Here is an 18,711-nt window from a genome sequence, read left to right on the forward strand (position 1 = left end):
AAATTAGATAAAATACTTGAAGGAGGTAAGTCATATGGTGATAAAAGAGGATTAGGCTATATTGATGAATGTTCTACACCTTCAAGTTCTAAAACAATCTTTGTTAAAGCATCCCCTATCTTGCCTAAATCTAACACATGTAAATTTGTATCTAAGTATGATAAATCTAGATTTGTGCCTATATGTCATTATTGTGGTGTTGAAGGTCATATTAGACCTAAGTGCTTTAAATTGAAAAATTCTCAAAATATTCATTTAGGAAGAAAAGTTTCTCAAAATACAAAGTTTAACAATGTTTTAGAAAATAATTTTTCGAATAAAAATAGAATACACAAATTTAGTCCAAAAAATAAATTCTTGCATAATGTCGTTTGTTTCTCGTGTGGTAAGTTTGGACATAAAGATTATTCTTGTTACTTATCTAAATACAATGTCTTTAATATGAATGCAAATATGAAATGGATTCCTAAATTTGNTAAACACTTTTATCGTTAAAACCCTATTCACCCCCCCTCTAGGGTTGCCATACCGATCCAACACTTGTAACCAACATAGCTCAAATGGTCAAATATTAGTATTTGTCACCTATATTTATAAGAATAATTTAATAGAAAGAAAAGGTTACTTATTCTATTATTTATTTAGTACTTTTTGTCTTGTAATGAATTGACCAAACTTAATTATATAATTGATAAACCCTAAGTAAAGCAAGCAAAACCAAATTAAAATTAAAATTAAAATTAAAATTAAAGGTGGGTATTGAATTAAGAGTAATAATTCACAAAATTTAGTACTTAATCATTATTACAATTTTAACAAATCAAAGAAAATTAATTAAGAGGAGAGGTGGAAGAAAATAAAAGTAATTAATGTGGAAAAAAATGAAATTATTAGTGACGGCGGCGGTGGCGGCGGTTGTGACGGTGGTGGTGGTGGTTAGCTGCTGCAACTAAAAATTGGAGTAATTTCAAAAGCTAACAAACCCTAAATTTGGATGTTTTTTGATATTAGTTATGTTAGTTGGACCTAAGCAATATAATGCTTCCAAAACCTTAATTAATGCGTGACTTTTAAGTATTCTTATTTTATTTTATTTTTCCATTATTTTGTATTATAATTTTTAAAAAGATTAGAAAAGAAAATGGAATTAGGATTGGACTGAAAAAGAAACATTACTATATATACTGTGATCGAGAAAGAAGAATCTTTCTAAATCATTTCACGTCAACGATACCTTTAGACATTCTAAATATGTAAAACTCGGGTCAACTCGAGTCATTGTTTATTCCTGTTCATGCTTGCTATAACAATTCCATACAATAAAAAAATAAAATCTCGTGGTGCTCTGAAATAGAGTTAGAAAATGTTAGAAATAAAAAATAAAAAATAAAAAATAAAATTATACTAATAATGAGAGGGAGAAATTGTTGTTAAATTATCAAAAGAAAAGTCTATATGACTATCCAATCCGAATAGGTTAGATTTTTTTTTTTTTTTTTTTCGATTTGGGTTGGTTAGTTTGCGAGTTGACATTTTTTTTTAGTCTAGTCAACCGAACTAATATTTAATATTTTAAACTAATATTAGTGATAATTTGTGACGGGTAAATATTGATATTTTTAAACCATTAAAAAAAAAATTAGAATGTTAATATTTTATTTTCATAAAAATATTTTTTTAAAAAGGGAATAAAATTAATTAAATTTAAATTTGGGAGATATTTTTATTAATTTAATTTTTTTAATAAATTTATTAGGGAATTAAGAATAAAGGAGAAGATTGGTTGGGAGTTAAAAAGAAATAATTATTTAATTTTATATAAGTTGTTGCCAAACTATTTTATTGGTAGAATCTTTTGGTTTAAGTTGAAATTATACCACCAAACTCTCACCATTTACATTTATTTATGCCTTTATCATGCTTACCTCACCTCAATCTTAAAGAAAGTATAAATATTATAATGTCAAACGCTCAGGATTCAAAATTTGGACTCGGACCTATATGCCTTAGTATTTCCCTACATCTCTTACAATATGGTCACGTTTACTTACATTTCCTTGCTACTAAGAGTGAAGACTATCCCCGACAAACCAACGTGAGTCCTTCTAACATGTTTCGGTCTGTGTGTCCTTTAGTTTAGGAGATTTTTGAGTTGAGTAGCCATCTTCGAGTAACTTACCATGAATCTTTGGTAATAGCTCACGAACCCTAAAAAAGGTCTTAGCTCACTCAAATCTATAGGTGTTTGCCACTCCTCGATGGCTCTAATGCTCGTCCAATATCTTAGGAATAGAATCTTCGTCTTTATATATATATATATCATGTTTTATATAATTACACGTTTTGGACTCAATTATGAAGAGACTTATGGGGGTATTTTTAAAAAGAAAGGTGGGTTTGTAAAGCCCATATAACTAGTTAAGGCCCAAATTTACNAAAATGATGAGTTTTGGATTTTAGCCATGCAAGAAGAGCTAAATCAATTTGAAAGGAACAAAGTTTGAGAATTAGTCCATAGGCCATCTAATACTTCTATTATTGGAACCAAATGGGTTTTTAGAAATAAAATGGATGAAAATGGGAATATCATTAGAAATAAAGCTAGGCTTGTAGCTCAAGGTTATTGTCAAGAGGAAGGCATAGATTATGAAGAAACTTTTGCACCCGTTGCTAGATTAGAAGCTATTAGAATGTTACTTGCTTTTGCTTCTTACAAAAATTTTGTATTATATCAAATGGATGTGAAAAGTGCATTTTTGAATGGTTATATTATGGAGGAAGTTTATGTAGAACAACCTCCCGGATTTGAAAATGTAGAATTTCCTCATCATGTCTATAAGTTGAAAAAGGCTCTTTATGGCTTAAAACAAGCTCCAAGAGCTTGGTATGATAGACTTAGTAATTTTCTTATTGGGAATGATTTTAAAATGGGCAAACTCGACACTACACTCTTTATTAAGATTAAAGAAAACGATATGCTATTAGTGCAAATATATGTGGATGATATCATATTTGGTTCTACTAATCCTTCTTTATGTGAAGAATTTTCTAAATGTATGCATAGTGAGTTTGAGATGAGTATGATGGGAGAACTCAGTTTCTTTCTTGGACTTCAAATCAAACAACTCAAGAATGGTATCTTCATCAATCAAGAGAAATACACTAAAGATTTGCTCAAAAGATTCAAGTTCAATGGAGGTAAGATTGCAAGAACTCCCATGAGCACATCCACTAAGCTTGACAAGGATGAAAAAGGTAAAAGTGTGGATATTAAAGCTTATCGAGGTATGATTGGATCTTTACTTTACTTGACCGCTAGTAGACCCGATATTATGTTTAGTGTATGTCTTTGTGCTAGATTTCAATCTTGTCCTAAGGAATCTCATTTACATGCCGTTAAGAGAATATTTAAATATTTGCTTGGAACTATTGATCTAGGATTGTGGTATCCTAGAAATGTTGAATTTAAATTGGTAGGATATTCTGATGCGGATTTTGCCGGAAGCTTACTTGATCGTAAAAGTACTAGTGGAACTTGTCAATTTCTTGGTAGTTCCTTAGTTTCTTGGTTTAGTAAAAAGCAAAATTCGGTTGCCTTATCTACTACCGAAGCGGAATATATTGCGGTTGCTAGTTGCTGTGCTCAAATTCTTTGGATGAAACAAACTCTTTGTGATTTTGGATTAAAGTTTCATAGTGTGCCTATATTTTGTGATAATACAAGTGCTATTAATTTAACTAAAAATCCTATTCATCATTCTAGAACTAAACATATTGACATTAGACATCATTTTATTAGAGAGCATGTGCAAAATGGACATATTATTCTTGATTTTGTAAACTCTAATAATCAACTGGCCGATATTTTCACCAAGCCATTGAATGAAGAAATTTTTTGCAAAAATAGGCTTGAGCTTGGTATTATTCGTTGTGATATATCTTGAATTTTATAATTTTTGAATGCATGTTTTTAGGGGGAGTCATTATGTCATTATTAAATGCATTCTCTTTCAATTGTTCATTTTGATGATTACAAAGGGGGAGAAAATTAAGAAAAATATGTTCTAAATTTGTTATTTTATAATTTATGAATCATTTACTTGGTGTTTCATAATTTCTTGAGGCATTAATATAAGGGAGAATATGCTCTTGAGTGAAATTTATGATAATATATTAGTATGTAGTGATATTATTACATGGATGTTGTATTATTGGTTTTTATGAATTTTTCTTTAAATGATTTGTCATCATCAAAAAGGGGGAGATTGTTGGCTTATTGGCCCTTGATCTCACATTAATTAATTTCAATGAATTAATTATTGATGTTTTGATGATAACAAACCTACTTTTAATTATTAACTATTTTCAGTTTTTTGAACTGTCCACAGTATAAGGTCGGGAATAACGATTACAACAACTTTTCAATTACTCAAATCAGAGCTAAAACGAAGAAATTAGAGTCGAGACAACATACCCGACGTGATGATGTGGCAACAAAATCAAAATGATGGACAAATCAAAATATATCAAAGTATGACATTTATAATATTGGAAGAGTAACACATGGTGGAGTTTTTCTTATTATTACATTTCTAAATAAAATTATTTTTACAAATATAAATTTGAATATAACCGTTACTCACATCGAATTTTATTATTACTATATTATATTATTATATTATTATATTTTAAAATTTTGGTAGTTACTCACATCATTTTTATTATTATTATATTATTATATTTATAATAAATTTTGAATTACATTTTACCGTTACTCACATAACTTTTTATTATTATTATATTATATTACTATTATATTAAAATTTTGAAATAAATGAATTTAGAAAATTTTCTTACTTAATTACTTTTAATCTCCACCTTCCATTATTCCTAACACAATCCAATGGTCAATATTCAATCCTACATTTTGCCACTTTTCTCCTCTATATAAACTCATCTTCCCCACATTTTTAACATACACAACTTACATACATTCTTCAATCCTCATTTGTTCAAAGTCTCCATTGTTTATTGCTCTCTCCAAGCTTACAAGTTTATTTCTTTTCATCTTATTCTTGAGAGGGATTATTATTATATTGTGAGGAAATAGTTGTCAGTATCCCAAATTGTAAATCTACTCTTTGAGAGAGTTGTGGTGTGTTATTATCAAACTCAAATACTTGTATCGGTTTGATCCTGCGTCGTTGAAAGGATTGAGTTTGCTCTTGAACTCGTAAAAAGAGCGGTGTACCGGTTTGGCTCTGATCCGTGGAAAGAGTCGGAAAAGTTCTTTATTCAAATTCCCAAGAGGCGCTTGGGGAGTGGAGTAGGTCGAGTTTGACCGAACCACTATAAAACTACGGTGTCATTTTCTCTAACTCTTTCCTATTTAATTTCAAGATTATTATTATGTTTATTGCATGTTCTACTTGATTATTGTTTTGACTTGAATTATTTTGTTTTAGTAATTATCATCTTCTACTTATTTGTAAAAAGTTTTATCATTAGAAAAATTAATCAAGTTTAAACACTTTTATCGTTAAAACCCTATTCACCCCCCCTCTAGGGTTGCCATACCGATCCAACACTTGTAACCAACATAGCTCAAATGGTCAAATATTAGTATTTGTCACCTATATTTATAAGAATAATTTAATAGAAAGAAAAGGTTACTTATTCTATTATTTATTTAGTACTTTTTGTCTTGTAATGAATTGACCAAACTTAATTATATAATTGATAAACCCTAAGTAAAGCAAGCAAAACCAAATTAAAATTAAAATTAAAATTAAAATTAAAGGTGGGTATTGAATTAAGAGTAATAATTCACAAAATTTAGTACTTAATCATTATTACAATTTTAACAAATCAAAGAAAATTAATTAAGAGGAGAGGTGGAAGAAAATAAAAGTAATTAATGTGGAAAAAAATGAAATTATTAGTGACGGCGGCGGTGGCGGCGGTTGTGACGGTGGTGGTGGTGGTTAGCTGCTGCAACTAAAAATTGGAGTAATTTCAAAAGCTAACAAACCCTAAATTTGGATGTTTTTTGATATTAGTTATGTTAGTTGGACCTAAGCAATATAATGCTTCCAAAACCTTAATTAATGCGTGACTTTTAAGTATTCTTATTTTATTTTATTTTTCCATTATTTTGTATTATAATTTTTAAAAAGATTAGAAAAGAAAATGGAATTAGGATTGGACTGAAAAAGAAACATTACTATATATACTGTGATCGAGAAAGAAGAATCTTTCTAAATCATTTCACGTCAACGATACCTTTAGACATTCTAAATATGTAAAACTCGGGTCAACTCGAGTCATTGTTTATTCCTGTTCATGCTTGCTATAACAATTCCATACAATAAAAAAATAAAATCTCGTGGTGCTCTGAAATAGAGTTAGAAAATGTTAGAAATAAAAAATAAAAAATAAAAAATAAAATTATACTAATAATGAGAGGGAGAAATTGTTGTTAAATTATCAAAAGAAAAGTCTATATGACTATCCAATCCGAATAGGTTAGATTTTTTTTTTTTTTTTTTTCGATTTGGGTTGGTTAGTTTGCGAGTTGACATTTTTTTTTAGTCTAGTCAACCGAACTAATATTTAATATTTTAAACTAATATTAGTGATAATTTGTGACGGGTAAATATTGATATTTTTAAACCATTAAAAAAAAAATTAGAATGTTAATATTTTATTTTCATAAAAATATTTTTTTAAAAAGGGAATAAAATTAATTAAATTTAAATTTGGGAGATATTTTTATTAATTTAATTTTTTTAATAAATTTATTAGGGAATTAAGAATAAAGGAGAAGATTGGTTGGGAGTTAAAAAGAAATAATTATTTAATTTTATATAAGTTGTTGCCAAACTATTTTATTGGTAGAATCTTTTGGTTTAAGTTGAAATTATACCACCAAACTCTCACCATTTACATTTATTTATGCCTTTATCATGCTTACCTCACCTCAATCTTAAAGAAAGTATAAATATTATAATGTCAAACGCTCAGGATTCAAAATTTGGACTCGGACCTATATGCCTTAGTATTTCCCTACATCTCTTACAATATGGTCACGTTTACTTACATTTCCTTGCTACTAAGAGTGAAGACTATCCCCGACAAACCAACGTGAGTCCTTCTAACATGTTTCGGTCTGTGTGTCCTTTAGTTTAGGAGATTTTTGAGTTGAGTAGCCATCTTCGAGTAACTTACCATGAATCTTTGGTAATAGCTCACGAACCCTAAAAAAGGTCTTAGCTCACTCAAATCTATAGGTGTTTGCCACTCCTCGATGGCTCTAATGCTCGTCCAATATCTTAGGAATAGAATCTTCGTCTTTATATATATATATATCATGTTTTATATAATTACACGTTTTGGACTCAATTATGAAGAGACTTATGGGGGTATTTTTAAAAAGAAAGGTGGGTTTGTAAAGCCCATATAACTAGTTAAGGCCCAAATTTACAAATTCCAAACTCAACAAATTCATAGTAACCGAGTAATTCATATCTAGAAGAACGCTATCTCTATTAGTACGAAACCTTCTGAGAATCAAAACAAAATGACGAGGGCTCAAGTGGATAATATAATAGCATTTGGAGGTCACTCGTGACAACCTAAATATAGTGATAGTAAATATTGTCCACTTTAACCCTTTAAATATCATTGTCACCACTAGTAGACATGGTTTGTTTTAACCCATTGAGTATCATTGTCACTGTTAGTAGATATTGTCTGTTTTAACCATTAAGTATCATTGTCAGCCTCACAATTTTAAAATTTGTCTACTAGAAAGAGGTTTTTACAAGAATGTATGGTTTTCTTCTCCAATCGATGTGGAAGCTCACATCACTTGTCCCTAACAACTCAACCGTTCATCAAATTTTCAACTTTAAAATAGAGTTTAGGTCGACTGGAAACTAAGAAAGAGGAGAAAAGAAGGGTTGAAACTGACAATTGTTAGTGTATTATTACGAGGCTTTAAAAAAGACAGTTGGAAGTTGACAAGAAGGTTGCTTTCTGTAGCCTTAAAATGCTTATCTTCTTCTTATTAACGAGACGATTTGTTTGACTCCCTTTCATTTGTTTTGCCTTTCATTGCCATTTGTTGCACGTAATTCCATTCTTTTATTAATACCTTTTTTTTTTCTTGTTCTTTAGCTTTCTTGGATCTACTCAGACGACTCGTGACCTGCGTTTCAATTTTGGTTGTTTGGATCATTGATAGCTCAAGTCCACCGCTATTAGATATTGTCTGTTTTACCCTTTTACGTATCGTCGTCAGCCTCACAGTTTTAAAACGTGTCTACCAGGGAATGTTTCGTTCATCTCTCTAACCAATATGAGATTTCATAATCCACCTCCTTGGAGGCCCAGCATCTTCGCTGGCACACCATTTGGTGTATCGCTCTGATACCACTGTAACAACTTAAGCCCACAGCTAGTAGTTCGTTAGATGTTGTCGTCAACCTCACGATATTATTTTCTCTCTTCTTCTCTAGCAAGCATTACTTTTGGTATGACGGTGCCAACACTCACCGTTGCGTTCAACACTCTCTACTTTATTGTTATTCAACACACATTGTAGTCGTTTTGAAGTTCCTTTAGACATTGAAACAAGTAAGGATCCAAATCCATTTCATATCTGGGTTCGAGCTTTAGGTTTTTGTTCTCCATCACTAGATTTGGGTGCTTGTAAAACAGAGCTTTGAGATGGTAGATCAGCAACGAGCATTAGACAATAATGATGAACAACAACATTAAACAAAATTGGACAAACATGTTAACGACCACATCAACATTTCGATAAGTCTAAGTCAACTACAATCATCCATCAATCAAAATCAAAATCAAAATCATTGTTTTTTATACTTTTGAAACCAAAAAATAATATATCCAAAGCGTGTGGAAAAAAGAATTGAGGGTTTGATATTATTAAAATAATAAAATATGTATATATAATAAATCCTCAAGAACAAATCTATAGTTTAAATTTCTAACTACACCAAAAAAATGAGTTCTTTATATGGGTCTGAAATTGGCAACCTTCGAATCATATTGTTGTTCTTGATGTTACTGTTGGGAGTTGCTTGTTGTATTATTATCAACATTATTATTCCCATTCCCATTCTCCTTTTGATGATGCGATCCGCCGATCAACGATGTCATCGCAGAAGCCAACGCCGCAATGAAATTCGGGTCGGATGCGATCGCTGCACTAGCCGCGCTCAACGTGTCGGCCAATGGATTTTGCGACGGTGGAGGAGGCGTAGGCGCTTCTATCTCCTTCGACATTTGGAGGCCGGAGAATTTTGATTGATTGTATAGGGCATGTCCAAAAATTTGTGGGAAGCTTTGAGTCGGACCGGCTGCGAACGGGATTGGAAAGTGACCCGGTGTGGGTCGTTGGAATAAAGGGTTCGGGGTTTGTGTTAGGTCTAATGTGACCGTCGGAAATGGGGCCGAGGCCGAGATTGTAGCCATGCTTGAAGAACATGGCAATAGGGTTCTTGCTAGAAAATTTGGGTTCATTAAACCGTCGGCACTTGACATGGATCCTGATAGAAGCATTCTGGCCGCTGATGATGTTGTTGATGCCATTGCCATGGCGGCCGGCGGCAATGGATGGCTGTGGTTGCCTTCGTACGTTGTTATCAAAATTGTCTTGTCTTCAGCACATCTTTGTACCTATATGTATATATATAGAACCAAACATGTTTATTTCATATGATTAAGATTTGAAACCATAAAATGAACCAAACATGTTCTCCGTAGTGGTCTGATATTGTTCACTTTGAACATTAGCTCTCGTATACTCATGATCACACGGTCTGATATTGCTCACTTTGAACATTAACTCTTGTATACTCATGATCACACGGTCTGATATTGCTCACTTTGAACATTAACTCTTGTATACTCATGATCACACGATCTGATATTGACCATTAGTTCTTGTATACTCACGATCACTAGGTCTGATATTGCTCACTTTGAATATTAGCTCTCGTATACTCATGATCACCGATCTGATATTGCTCACTTTGAACATTAGCTCTCGTATACTCATGATCACCGATCTGATATTGCTCACTTTGAACATTAGCTCTCGTATACTCATGATCACACGGTCTGATATTGCTCACTTTGAACATTAGCTCTCATATTCTCATGATCACTCGTGAATCTAGCTAATGTGAAGCTTTGTTTGCACTCCAAACAAAGTTCAAGCTAACGATCTATAGTATATTCAAACATATTGCTGAGATTTCAAACTTGAGATCTCTTGATCGAGAATATATGTCTTAACTAATTGAGTTATACTCGAGTATATAATATATTGTTGATATAGAAAGGTATGACTTACTTGTTTTCGAACGGGGCAACCGGCGGCCATGGTGCATCGATAGTAAGCTCGAGGACAAGGGTTTCCCTTAGCCATTTTTTGTCCGTATTTTCGCCATTGACATCCGTCTGTGATCTAAAGAGTTCAACCAAACAAAAGTTTCAATTTTTTCGTTTGTTTTATCGAACTAATTACGTTAAAATTGTCATACCATGGGTGCTTCCGATCTAGCTCGAACGGAGACTCGAGCTTTTCTCATAGTAGCTTCAGTTTGATCCACGTCTTTACCCGAGGATGAAGAACTGAATTTAGAAGCCTTGTTTGAACCCAAATTCGAACCTTGATCTGGGCTATGTCGTTTTGACGACGCCACTTCTCCGGTGGTACCCGGCGACCGATCACTCCTCCCTTCCGAGGACGACATCGATGGCTCATCGATGTCCACATTCGTAGCCAATCCAAGATCCATAAACTGCCTCGGCACCAGATTATTACCATTATTCCCACCGCCGTGTCGGATCGTTTCTTGGTCGCCGGCCTTCTCGTCAGTTGAATCGCCGGCAGCGGCTGCCTTCTGGGTTTGGATTAGCGTTGTGAACTGCATCTGCAGCGATTGGTAATTGCTGGTGACTTGATTTAACGTGTCTTTTAACCGTTGATTCTCTGTGTTCACTCTCTCCAATTCAGCTTGAAGAACTGCTCTCTGATCGATCAATTACCATGATCATCACAAAATTCAATTAAAAAAAACGAAGAAATTGAAAATTTGATCTTGTTTTTTCTCTAAATTCACCTCGTTTTTTGTTTTTGTGTCTTGTGGGTTCGATGAAATTCCATCGTCCACCATGGATTGATCGCTACTGTAATTGGTGGTCAACAGATTCAACCCTGTCTGTAATTTCAAAAGAAAAAAAAATCATAATTGAAATAAAAATCCCATTTTTTGAAATGGGTAATTGCTAAAATTCGATAAAAATTACCAGAAAATTCAGTGGGTGACCTACATTTACTTGAAAGTCGAGCTTGGTGGGACTGAGGTTGTCGGAGGCACGGAGTTTGGAGTCAGCGGCGGAGATAAGAACGCGGGATTTATCATCGGCGGCGAAGAAGTTCATTTCGTCGAAGAGGGCGCGGTGGGAGTGGAAGAAGGGCAGTGGCGGAGGAGGAGAGGGAGGAGGAGAGGGGGGAGGAGAGGGAGGAGGTTCGTGGAGGGTGGAGTTGAGGTTGACCGGAAACTGGAGGGTAGCGGTGGGAGGAGGAGGAGGAGGAGGAGAAGGGGCGGCGGCTTCCATGGCGGAGAGATGGTGGTTTTTTTGAGGGAGAGAATTGAGAATAGATCTGAATCAATGGAGAGTCCACTTCCTTTGGCCATAAATCTCTGAACACTTAAACACACACCTCTTTCAAACCGTTTCAATGGACTCGGCTATAATTTTGGAGGGTAAGACTTGACGAACAAGACCATACACTACTTTAAACTACATTTATCCTCTCTTTTTTTTCTAATAATTTCAATTTCTTTCCTTTTTTTTAATTACTTCTTTTATTTATATATATATATATATATATATATATATTAAATTTGACGTAATGATCGATCTAACAATCTTATTGTATAAATGTGAGATTACATTGGTTGGAGAGGAGAACGAAACATTTCTTATAAGGGTGTGAAAACCTCTCCCTAATATGTGTATTAAAATCGTGAAACTCACGGCGATAGATAATGGGTCAAAATGGATAATATTTACTAGTGGTGGGTTTGAGCTATTACAAATGATATCAGAGCCAAGTTCCGGGCGGTGTGCTAAGACACTGGGCCCTAAGGGGGTGGATTGTGAGATCTTACATTACTTATAAGGGTGTGAAAACCTCTCCCTCACACGTTTTAAAACTGTGAGACTGATTGTGATACATTCTAGTAGCTTTGAGCTTGGGTTGTTACAATAACAAAATTTTTAAATCCTAAATATCGAAGAACCCAAAATAACAAGGAATCATTTCAAATGAAAGTAAGATATGATCTTACCTTGATGATCAAATATCAAAAAAAAAAAAAAAAAAAAATCACAAACAAGATTGATTGTGTCAAACATGAATGATTTTAAATGTATAATCTAAACTACATATAATTACAAAAAAATAAATAAATAATAATTACGGAGACAATAGGTAAGACTTTATACATTCTCGAAATGACACTAAAATTAGTCACGATGTAAATATAATTTAATTCTCGTTTAATGTGATTTTAATTGCGACTTGAATTTATTTTAGGATCATTTGAATAATATTATATTAATAAATAGAATCTCATAAAACTCAAATATCAAACATTTACGAGTCATAATCATCAATAACATCGTAATAAATGTTAAATTAATCTTTATAATAATCTTAAATAGATTTGAATTTTTAATTTTTAAAAAATTTAATTAAATGATGGAATTATTTAGTTAGATTTTTTTTAGGTTGATAAATAATAATTAAGAAAATAAAATAATAATTTGGTTTACCAAGTCAGAGGAGAAAGGGGTTCAGATGAGGTGGACAGAAGGAGACAGGGTTGACTTTATTGACTGGCGTTGGTCCCAATGTTTATTAAGTTTTTAATATAATTATTTTCTTTTAAAAAAAGTGATTTTTAATTCACTATTATTTTTTTTCTTTATTTTTAAATTTAATATGGTTAGATAATACCTTGGTATAATAAGACTTTTTCTTTAATAAATTCACAACATAAAGGTAGCAATAGTGACCGTGACTTAGTTTTCTATAGATGCTTTTAATAATTCAATTAGGATTTCGGGTTGTAGCTCATACATACAGTGCAACAAGTTGCTCTTTTTCTTCGAAATTGAAGTTCTAGTATGTTTTCTTACAGAGATATTAGGGGATTGAAGAGAGAAAGTAGCTTTTTAGAACTACCCTAAAACACGAACGGAACAGAAAACTGCCAATGGTATCCTAACGAAAAACAACCCGAAAATTGTCCAAGAGCAAAACCCTTTGGTGGGTGTTGATTGACTTTTAATAAACAAGTCAACGACCTCGAAGTTCGAAGCTTACAAAAGTGATTTGAAACATTTCAAAATCACTTCCAAACATGTCCTAAATGAGTTCATAAACTACAACACCTAAGTCTTTTCACGACAAGAATTAAATCGTTTACCAATTTTGAAGGGTTACGTGTTAAAGTCTAAGCACTAAATGATAATACCCACAGGAGTTCATATTTCAAACACATACAGAGACCATATTGTTCTATTCATGAACTTTTCAACAAGCATACTCCACAAAGCAACACAATTCAGAAGTTGGATTCCAGTTTAACAAACAGTGCCCAGGAATGCAAACAAGCTTGTGTAATGAGCCATGAACTAGGAAGCTAATTAAGATAAAAGGGCGAATCGAACCGAAAACGAACCAGTTTAAGCTGAGAGGTATCGCGACATCCATGACTGGAAGCGAGACCATGCCAGTTCGACTGCGTTATCGTCCTCATCGAGCATTCCCATGTTCTTCCTCCTCTTCACACCTTCTTCGGATCGGTTCATGAAAGCATGTCCACTTCCTTTATAGATATGCACCTCATGAGGAACTCCTGATTCTTTTAGCTTTTCCTCCAGTTTCTTGGCAGCCTGAAAAGAACTCAAGCTCATTATACTCCTTTATCTTGTATAATTGTATCACGTAAAATACCGGATCGCTACATATTCTTGTCAGCATATGTTAATCGAATAGAAAACACGATGTGTATTTGAATCGCGAGATTTGGTAACGAGACCGTAGCAACCAACAACACTATGTATCGAGCACTTACAATGCCTTACTTCAAACATTGATTGTATCAGCTCAAGCCCACCGCTAGCAAAGGTTTCCCCACTCTTATAAGAAATACTTTGTTCCTCATTCAACCGACGTGAGATCTCACAATTCACCCCCTTGGGGGCCCAGCGTCCTCACTGGAACACCACCTCCTGTCTAGCTCTAATACCATTTGTAACAGCCCAAACCCACTGCTAGCAAATATTGTCTGCTTTGATCTGTTACGTATCACCGTCAGCCTCACAGATTTAAAACGCGTCTCTTAGGGAGAGGTTTCCACACCCTTATAAGGAATGTTTCGTTCCCCTCTCCAACCGATGTGGGATTTCACAATTCACTCCCCTTGGGGGCCCAGCGTCATCGCTGGAACACCACCCGATGTTTGGCTATGATACCAATAGTAATAGCTCAAGCCCACCGCTAGCAGATATTGTCCGCTTTGGCCCGTTTACGTATCACCGTCAACCTCATGGTTTTAAAACGCGTCTACTAGGGACAGGTTTCCACACTCTTATAAGGATTGATTCGTTCCCCTCTCCGACCGATATGAGATCTCACATTTGGTAACGAGACTGTAGCAACCAACAACATTGTGTATCGAGCACTTGCAATGCCTTAACATAAGATGGAGATACTTCTTAAGAGATCACATGGAAGAAAGAAAATGGAACATTAAAGGTTCTACCGTCAAGTCAGAGAAGCCGACAAAGGAATCGAGCTCGCCGAAGTGAGCTTGAACGGGTGCCTTAGTATGGGCAGGGTCTGCAAGCTCTGGTGAAGGGACTCCATAGAATGAAACAACGGCATCAACCTCAGGGATCAACACAGCACTTGCAATGGAGAGAGCACCTCCCATACAGTATCCAGTGACACCAACCTAGCATGATCCAAGTTTATTATGAAGATTTTAGACAACAGTCCATTAGTATCCTAAACAGTACGTAGAATACCTTCTTGGAACCATTAGCCTTGAGCCAGTTGACTGAAGCATGTATATCCTTCACAGCACCTTGCCAATCAAGGCCATCCATCAGATGTTGCGCCTCAGCCACATCTAACCCAACCTTACCTCGATACAAACTGATATGAGAATACACGAAACGAAATATTCATCAGTATAATGCAGCAGAACCAAGTAAACGAATTGTATCATCGACATCATCTTCGTTGTCATCGTAAGGAGAAAAGACATCATACTCGGGAATAAGTGCTTTGAAACCAGAACCAAGCTCAGAGATCTTTACAGCATGGTTCTTGACTTCATAATCCACTCCCCACCATTCTTGAAGCACAACAATTCCAGGGGCATCATCTCTCCCCACAATATAAGCATCAAATTCCTGCTCAAAAAAAACAAAACTCAAAACTGTGAGATGGTCTCCCACACCAGTTGGAGGAGGAGAACGAAACATTCTTTACAAGAGTATGGAAACATCTCCCCAGTAGACGCGTTTTAAAAACTTTGAGGGGAAGCTCGAAAGGGAAAGCCCAAAGAGGACAATATGTGCTAGCAGCGAGCTTGGACTATTACAAATGGTATTAGAGCTTGACACCACGCGATGTGCTAGCGAGGAAGCTAAACCCCGAAGAGCGGTGGATTGGTGGGTCCCACATCGATTGGAGAAGGGAATGAGTGCCAACGAGGACGCAAAGTGGAGTGGTCATCTGGGTTGGGAGGAGAACTAAACATTCTTTATAAGGGTGTGGAAACCTCTCCCTAATAGAGATGTTTTAAAAACCTTGAGGGGAAGCCCAAAAAAGAAAACCCAAAAAGAACAATATCTCCTAGTAGTGGATATGAGGTGTTACAAAACAGTTCAGTGAAAAGTTCATGGATTCAAATTTCAAGCGGCTGAAACTTTTGAAGATTGTTGGGAGAGAAGTCCGTATTGGCTAATCAAGGGAAAGATCATAGGTTTATTCAAAAGCAAAGCCATAAGAGTTTATGTTCAAGGTGGGTGGATGATATCGTACCATTGTAGAGTTTCAGTCCCTTACGGAAGCACCGTGGAAGGAACTGAGCAACTCCATTCAAATAAAGTGCTAATTCATAGTAAAAAACACAGCCCATAATCTTTATCCAGAAACCCCTAAATCATCTAGAGTTTATCAGGCCATAGGGTTAACTCCCTCTATCCTCAAGAATCAAACCGACCCATTAAACAAAAACAGTGCCACAAATCTATTCAAAGACCAAACAGCAAATAGAATCATACCAGATAAAGAAACTAGCAATAGATCAAATCAAACGCGAAAAACAAACCGAGGGAAAAGATCAAAGAGCAAAAAACGTAATGAACTCACAGTGCCCTCCCTCTGAATTTGGATCTTCTTGAAAGTGGAAGAGGCAGAAGCAGCCATGGAGAAACTGAGGAGCTTAGCTTGCGAACAGTGAAGAAGATCGTTGAGCCTTTGAGAAGTGACCCTGAAGAAGAACAGGCAGAGCGTAAAATAGATCGATGGGTTTTTCTTTTTATATGAAGTCAAACGGCTTAGCGGATGAGGCAGAAATGGGAAGTAACGAGTAAAGGTTAAAAGGGTCACTAAACGACGACGTTGTTTCGTTAACGTCCACCCCGGAAGATCATGACAATTGTGAGCGCCTAGCGGTGGCGATGCCACTCTCGACAGCGACACGAGGGTTCTTTGAAGAATCCTCCACTTGTTTAGTGTTATGCCATACTCCTCCGAGTGGCTACTGCAACTTCTTCAACGATTCCTCAAGAACTCAGCTAAAATCCAACAAATCCACGCCCTTTTAATCACCGATGATCATCTCTTGAACAAACCCCAAGCTCCCTCGAATCCAAAATGGATCAGTAGTCTTCTCTATAACGCTCTGATCAGAGCCTATTTGAGCTTCAATCGGCCTTGCTCCACGCTAATTCTCTACACCCAAATGCTTGCCCACCGCACCAAACCCAACGCTCATACTTTCCCCTCAATCATCAAATCCGCCACCATTTCTTCCCCTTTGCTGGGAAAATTGATCCACGCACATGCTGTCAAGATTGGCGTTGTGAGCGATCCATTTGTGCTGACATCGTTCGTTAGCTTCTACGCGGAGCTTCGGGAATTGGGTAATGCACGTAAGGTGTTCGATGAAATTACTGACCCTTGTATTGTTGCGTTTAACTCTTTGCTTGATGCGTTTGTCAAAAATGGAGACATGGGTTCTGCTGTTTTGAAGTTTAGGTCCATGAAAAAGCGTGATGTGGTTTCTTGGACAAGTATTGTTCATGGGTTCTGGTGGAATGGGCGATTTCTTGAGGCCATTGGGTTCTTTGAGATGATGATGATGAATCGTGAAGTGAAGCCAAATGAAGCTACGTATGTGAGTGTGCTTTCTTCTTGTGCTAATTTAGCTGCGGAGGGAGTTCTCTGTCGTGGGAAAGAAATTCATGCTTACATTATTAGAAACGAGGGTGAGCTGAGTGCGTTTATAGGGACTGCGTTGGTGGATTTTTATGGGAAAATGGGATTGTTGGGAAGTGCAAGAACAGTTTTTAACCAAATGAAGAACAGGGAGCTCTGCGCTTGGAATGCAATGATCTCTTCCTTATCCTCCAATGGCAGAGGAAGAGAAGCGTTGGAGCTATTTGCTTCAATGAAGGTTGAAGGAATACGTCCTAACGAGGTTACATTTGTTGCGATTCTTACAGCGTGTGCTCGTGGCAAGCTCGTCGAATCAGGGCTGGAGCTATTCCGATCAATGTCAAACGATTTCTTGATTGTACCGATTGCTGAGCACTATGTCTGTATGGTTGATCTCTTAGCCAAGGCAGGGCTTTTGAGAGAGGCAACTGAATTCATTGAGTCCATGCCATTTCAGCCTGATGCTTCTGTTTTGGGAGCCCTTTTGAATGCTTGCAACATTCATGGAGCCACTGAACTGGGAAATGAAGTAGGAAGAAGACTGCTTGTGATGCAGCCACGACATTGCGGACGGTACGTGACTTTGGCGAGTATTAACGCCAGAGCGGAGAAATGGAGTCGTGCTGCAGTTATAAGACGAGTAATGGCCGATGCTCGGATTCAGAAGGCCCCAGCTTATAGTAGAGTAGATCCAATGCAAAATTTGGTGCCCATGTCCTCCTCTTGACGTTGAGACTGTAAGGTAATTTGTACATCAACTATCTATGCTTTGAGAATCTGCAGCATGAAATAGTAAAATGTACAAAACCAATCCAAGTTCATAGCTTTTACACATGGTTCAATCTGTTTTGCTTCCTTTAATGATGATTTCGGCTGTTCTTCCTTAGACCACCCAACCCCATTTATACAACCATAAATAACATTAGAATCTCATGATAAGGTCGAGGCCAACCCGAGCCAACCATAACAAATGTAATCAAGCATCTCTACAACCTCATGAAATCATCACATGTAGAAGACAAGTGGTGGGGAGCCAAATCGAAAACAAAAGGCTAAAGCTTGAGAAGTTTGGCTTCAACGAAGAGATTCACACCGTGATAAGGTCGAGGCCAACTCGAGCTAACCACAATAAAGGTAATCAAGCA

General features: G+C 35.6%; 3 protein-coding genes across 5 annotated transcripts; 1 reads left to right on the forward strand and 2 right to left on the reverse strand.

The window, feature by feature from the left end:
• Positions 1–8,949: 8,949 nt before the first annotated feature.
• LOC111485984 (probable WRKY transcription factor 31) lies at positions 8,950–11,784 on the reverse strand. 2 transcript variants are annotated; one of them, XM_023132966.1, is made up of 5 exons: positions 11,368–11,784; positions 11,157–11,255; positions 10,575–11,066; positions 10,385–10,498; positions 8,950–9,705 (listed from the first exon to the last, which is right to left on the reverse strand). In XM_023132966.1, the coding sequence occupies exons 1-5, from the start codon at positions 11,653–11,655 to the stop codon at positions 9,091–9,093; spliced, it is 1,608 nt and encodes a 535-aa protein (XP_022988734.1). In that variant the 5' UTR covers positions 11,656–11,784; the 3' UTR covers positions 8,950–9,090. The 2 variants fall into 2 exon arrangements, with proteins under 2 accessions (XP_022988734.1, XP_022988733.1); XM_023132965.1 differs by having other exon boundaries at positions 11,344–11,784.
• Positions 11,785–13,570: 1,786 nt separating this feature from the next.
• Positions 13,571–16,654, reverse strand: LOC111486131 (protein usf). Its single transcript, XM_023133153.1, has 5 exons — positions 16,496–16,654; positions 15,389–15,531; positions 15,142–15,271; positions 14,877–15,068; positions 13,571–14,004 (listed from the first exon to the last, which is right to left on the reverse strand). Exons 1-5 carry the CDS (start codon positions 16,550–16,552, stop codon positions 13,795–13,797), a joined length of 732 nt encoding a protein of 243 aa, XP_022988921.1. The 5' UTR covers positions 16,553–16,654; the 3' UTR covers positions 13,571–13,794.
• Positions 16,655–16,780: 126 nt separating this feature from the next.
• Positions 16,781–18,686, forward strand: LOC111486006 (putative pentatricopeptide repeat-containing protein At1g10330). Of its 2 annotated transcripts, none has more exons than XM_023132995.1 (2): positions 16,781–18,308; positions 18,669–18,686. In XM_023132995.1, exon 1 carries the CDS (start codon positions 16,866–16,868, stop codon positions 18,291–18,293), a length of 1,428 nt encoding a protein of 475 aa, XP_022988763.1. In that variant the 5' UTR covers positions 16,781–16,865; the 3' UTR covers positions 18,294–18,308; positions 18,669–18,686. The 2 variants fall into 2 exon arrangements, with proteins under 2 accessions (XP_022988763.1, XP_022988762.1); XM_023132994.1 differs by lacking the exon at positions 18,669–18,686 and adding an exon at positions 18,507–18,522.
• The last annotated feature ends 25 nt before the right edge of the window (positions 18,687–18,711 follow it).

This window comes from Cucurbita maxima, unplaced genomic scaffold (genome assembly GCF_002738345.1).
Source record: "Cucurbita maxima cultivar Rimu unplaced genomic scaffold, Cmax_1.0 Cma_Scf00011, whole genome shotgun sequence".
NCBI classification, from domain to species: Eukaryota; Viridiplantae; Streptophyta; class Magnoliopsida; order Cucurbitales; family Cucurbitaceae; genus Cucurbita; species Cucurbita maxima.

Coding starts and splice junctions, on each gene's coding strand:
- LOC111485984 (XM_023132965.1), bottom strand. CDS start 11,655: ATGGAAGCCGCCGCCCCTTCTCCTCCTCCTCCTCCTCCTCCCACCGCT. Junction 10,499..10,574: donor CTAGATCGGAAGCACCCATG/GTATGACAATTT, acceptor TGAACTCTTTAG/ATCACAGACGGATGTCAATG. Junction 9,706..10,384: donor GTTGCCCCGTTCGAAAACAA/GTAAGTCATACC, acceptor ATATACATATAG/GTACAAAGATGTGCTGAAGA.
- LOC111486131 (XM_023133153.1), bottom strand. CDS start 16,552: ATGGCTGCTTCTGCCTCTTCCACTTTCAAGAAGATCCAAATTCAGAGG. Junction 15,532..16,495: donor AAATTCAGAGGGAGGGCACT/GTGAGTTCATTA, acceptor TTTTTTGAGCAG/GAATTTGATGCTTATATTGT. Junction 15,069..15,141: donor AGGCTAATGGTTCCAAGAAG/GTATTCTACGTA, acceptor GGATCATGCTAG/GTTGGTGTCACTGGATACTG.
- LOC111486006 (XM_023132995.1), top strand. CDS start 16,866: ATGCCATACTCCTCCGAGTGGCTACTGCAACTTCTTCAACGATTCCTC.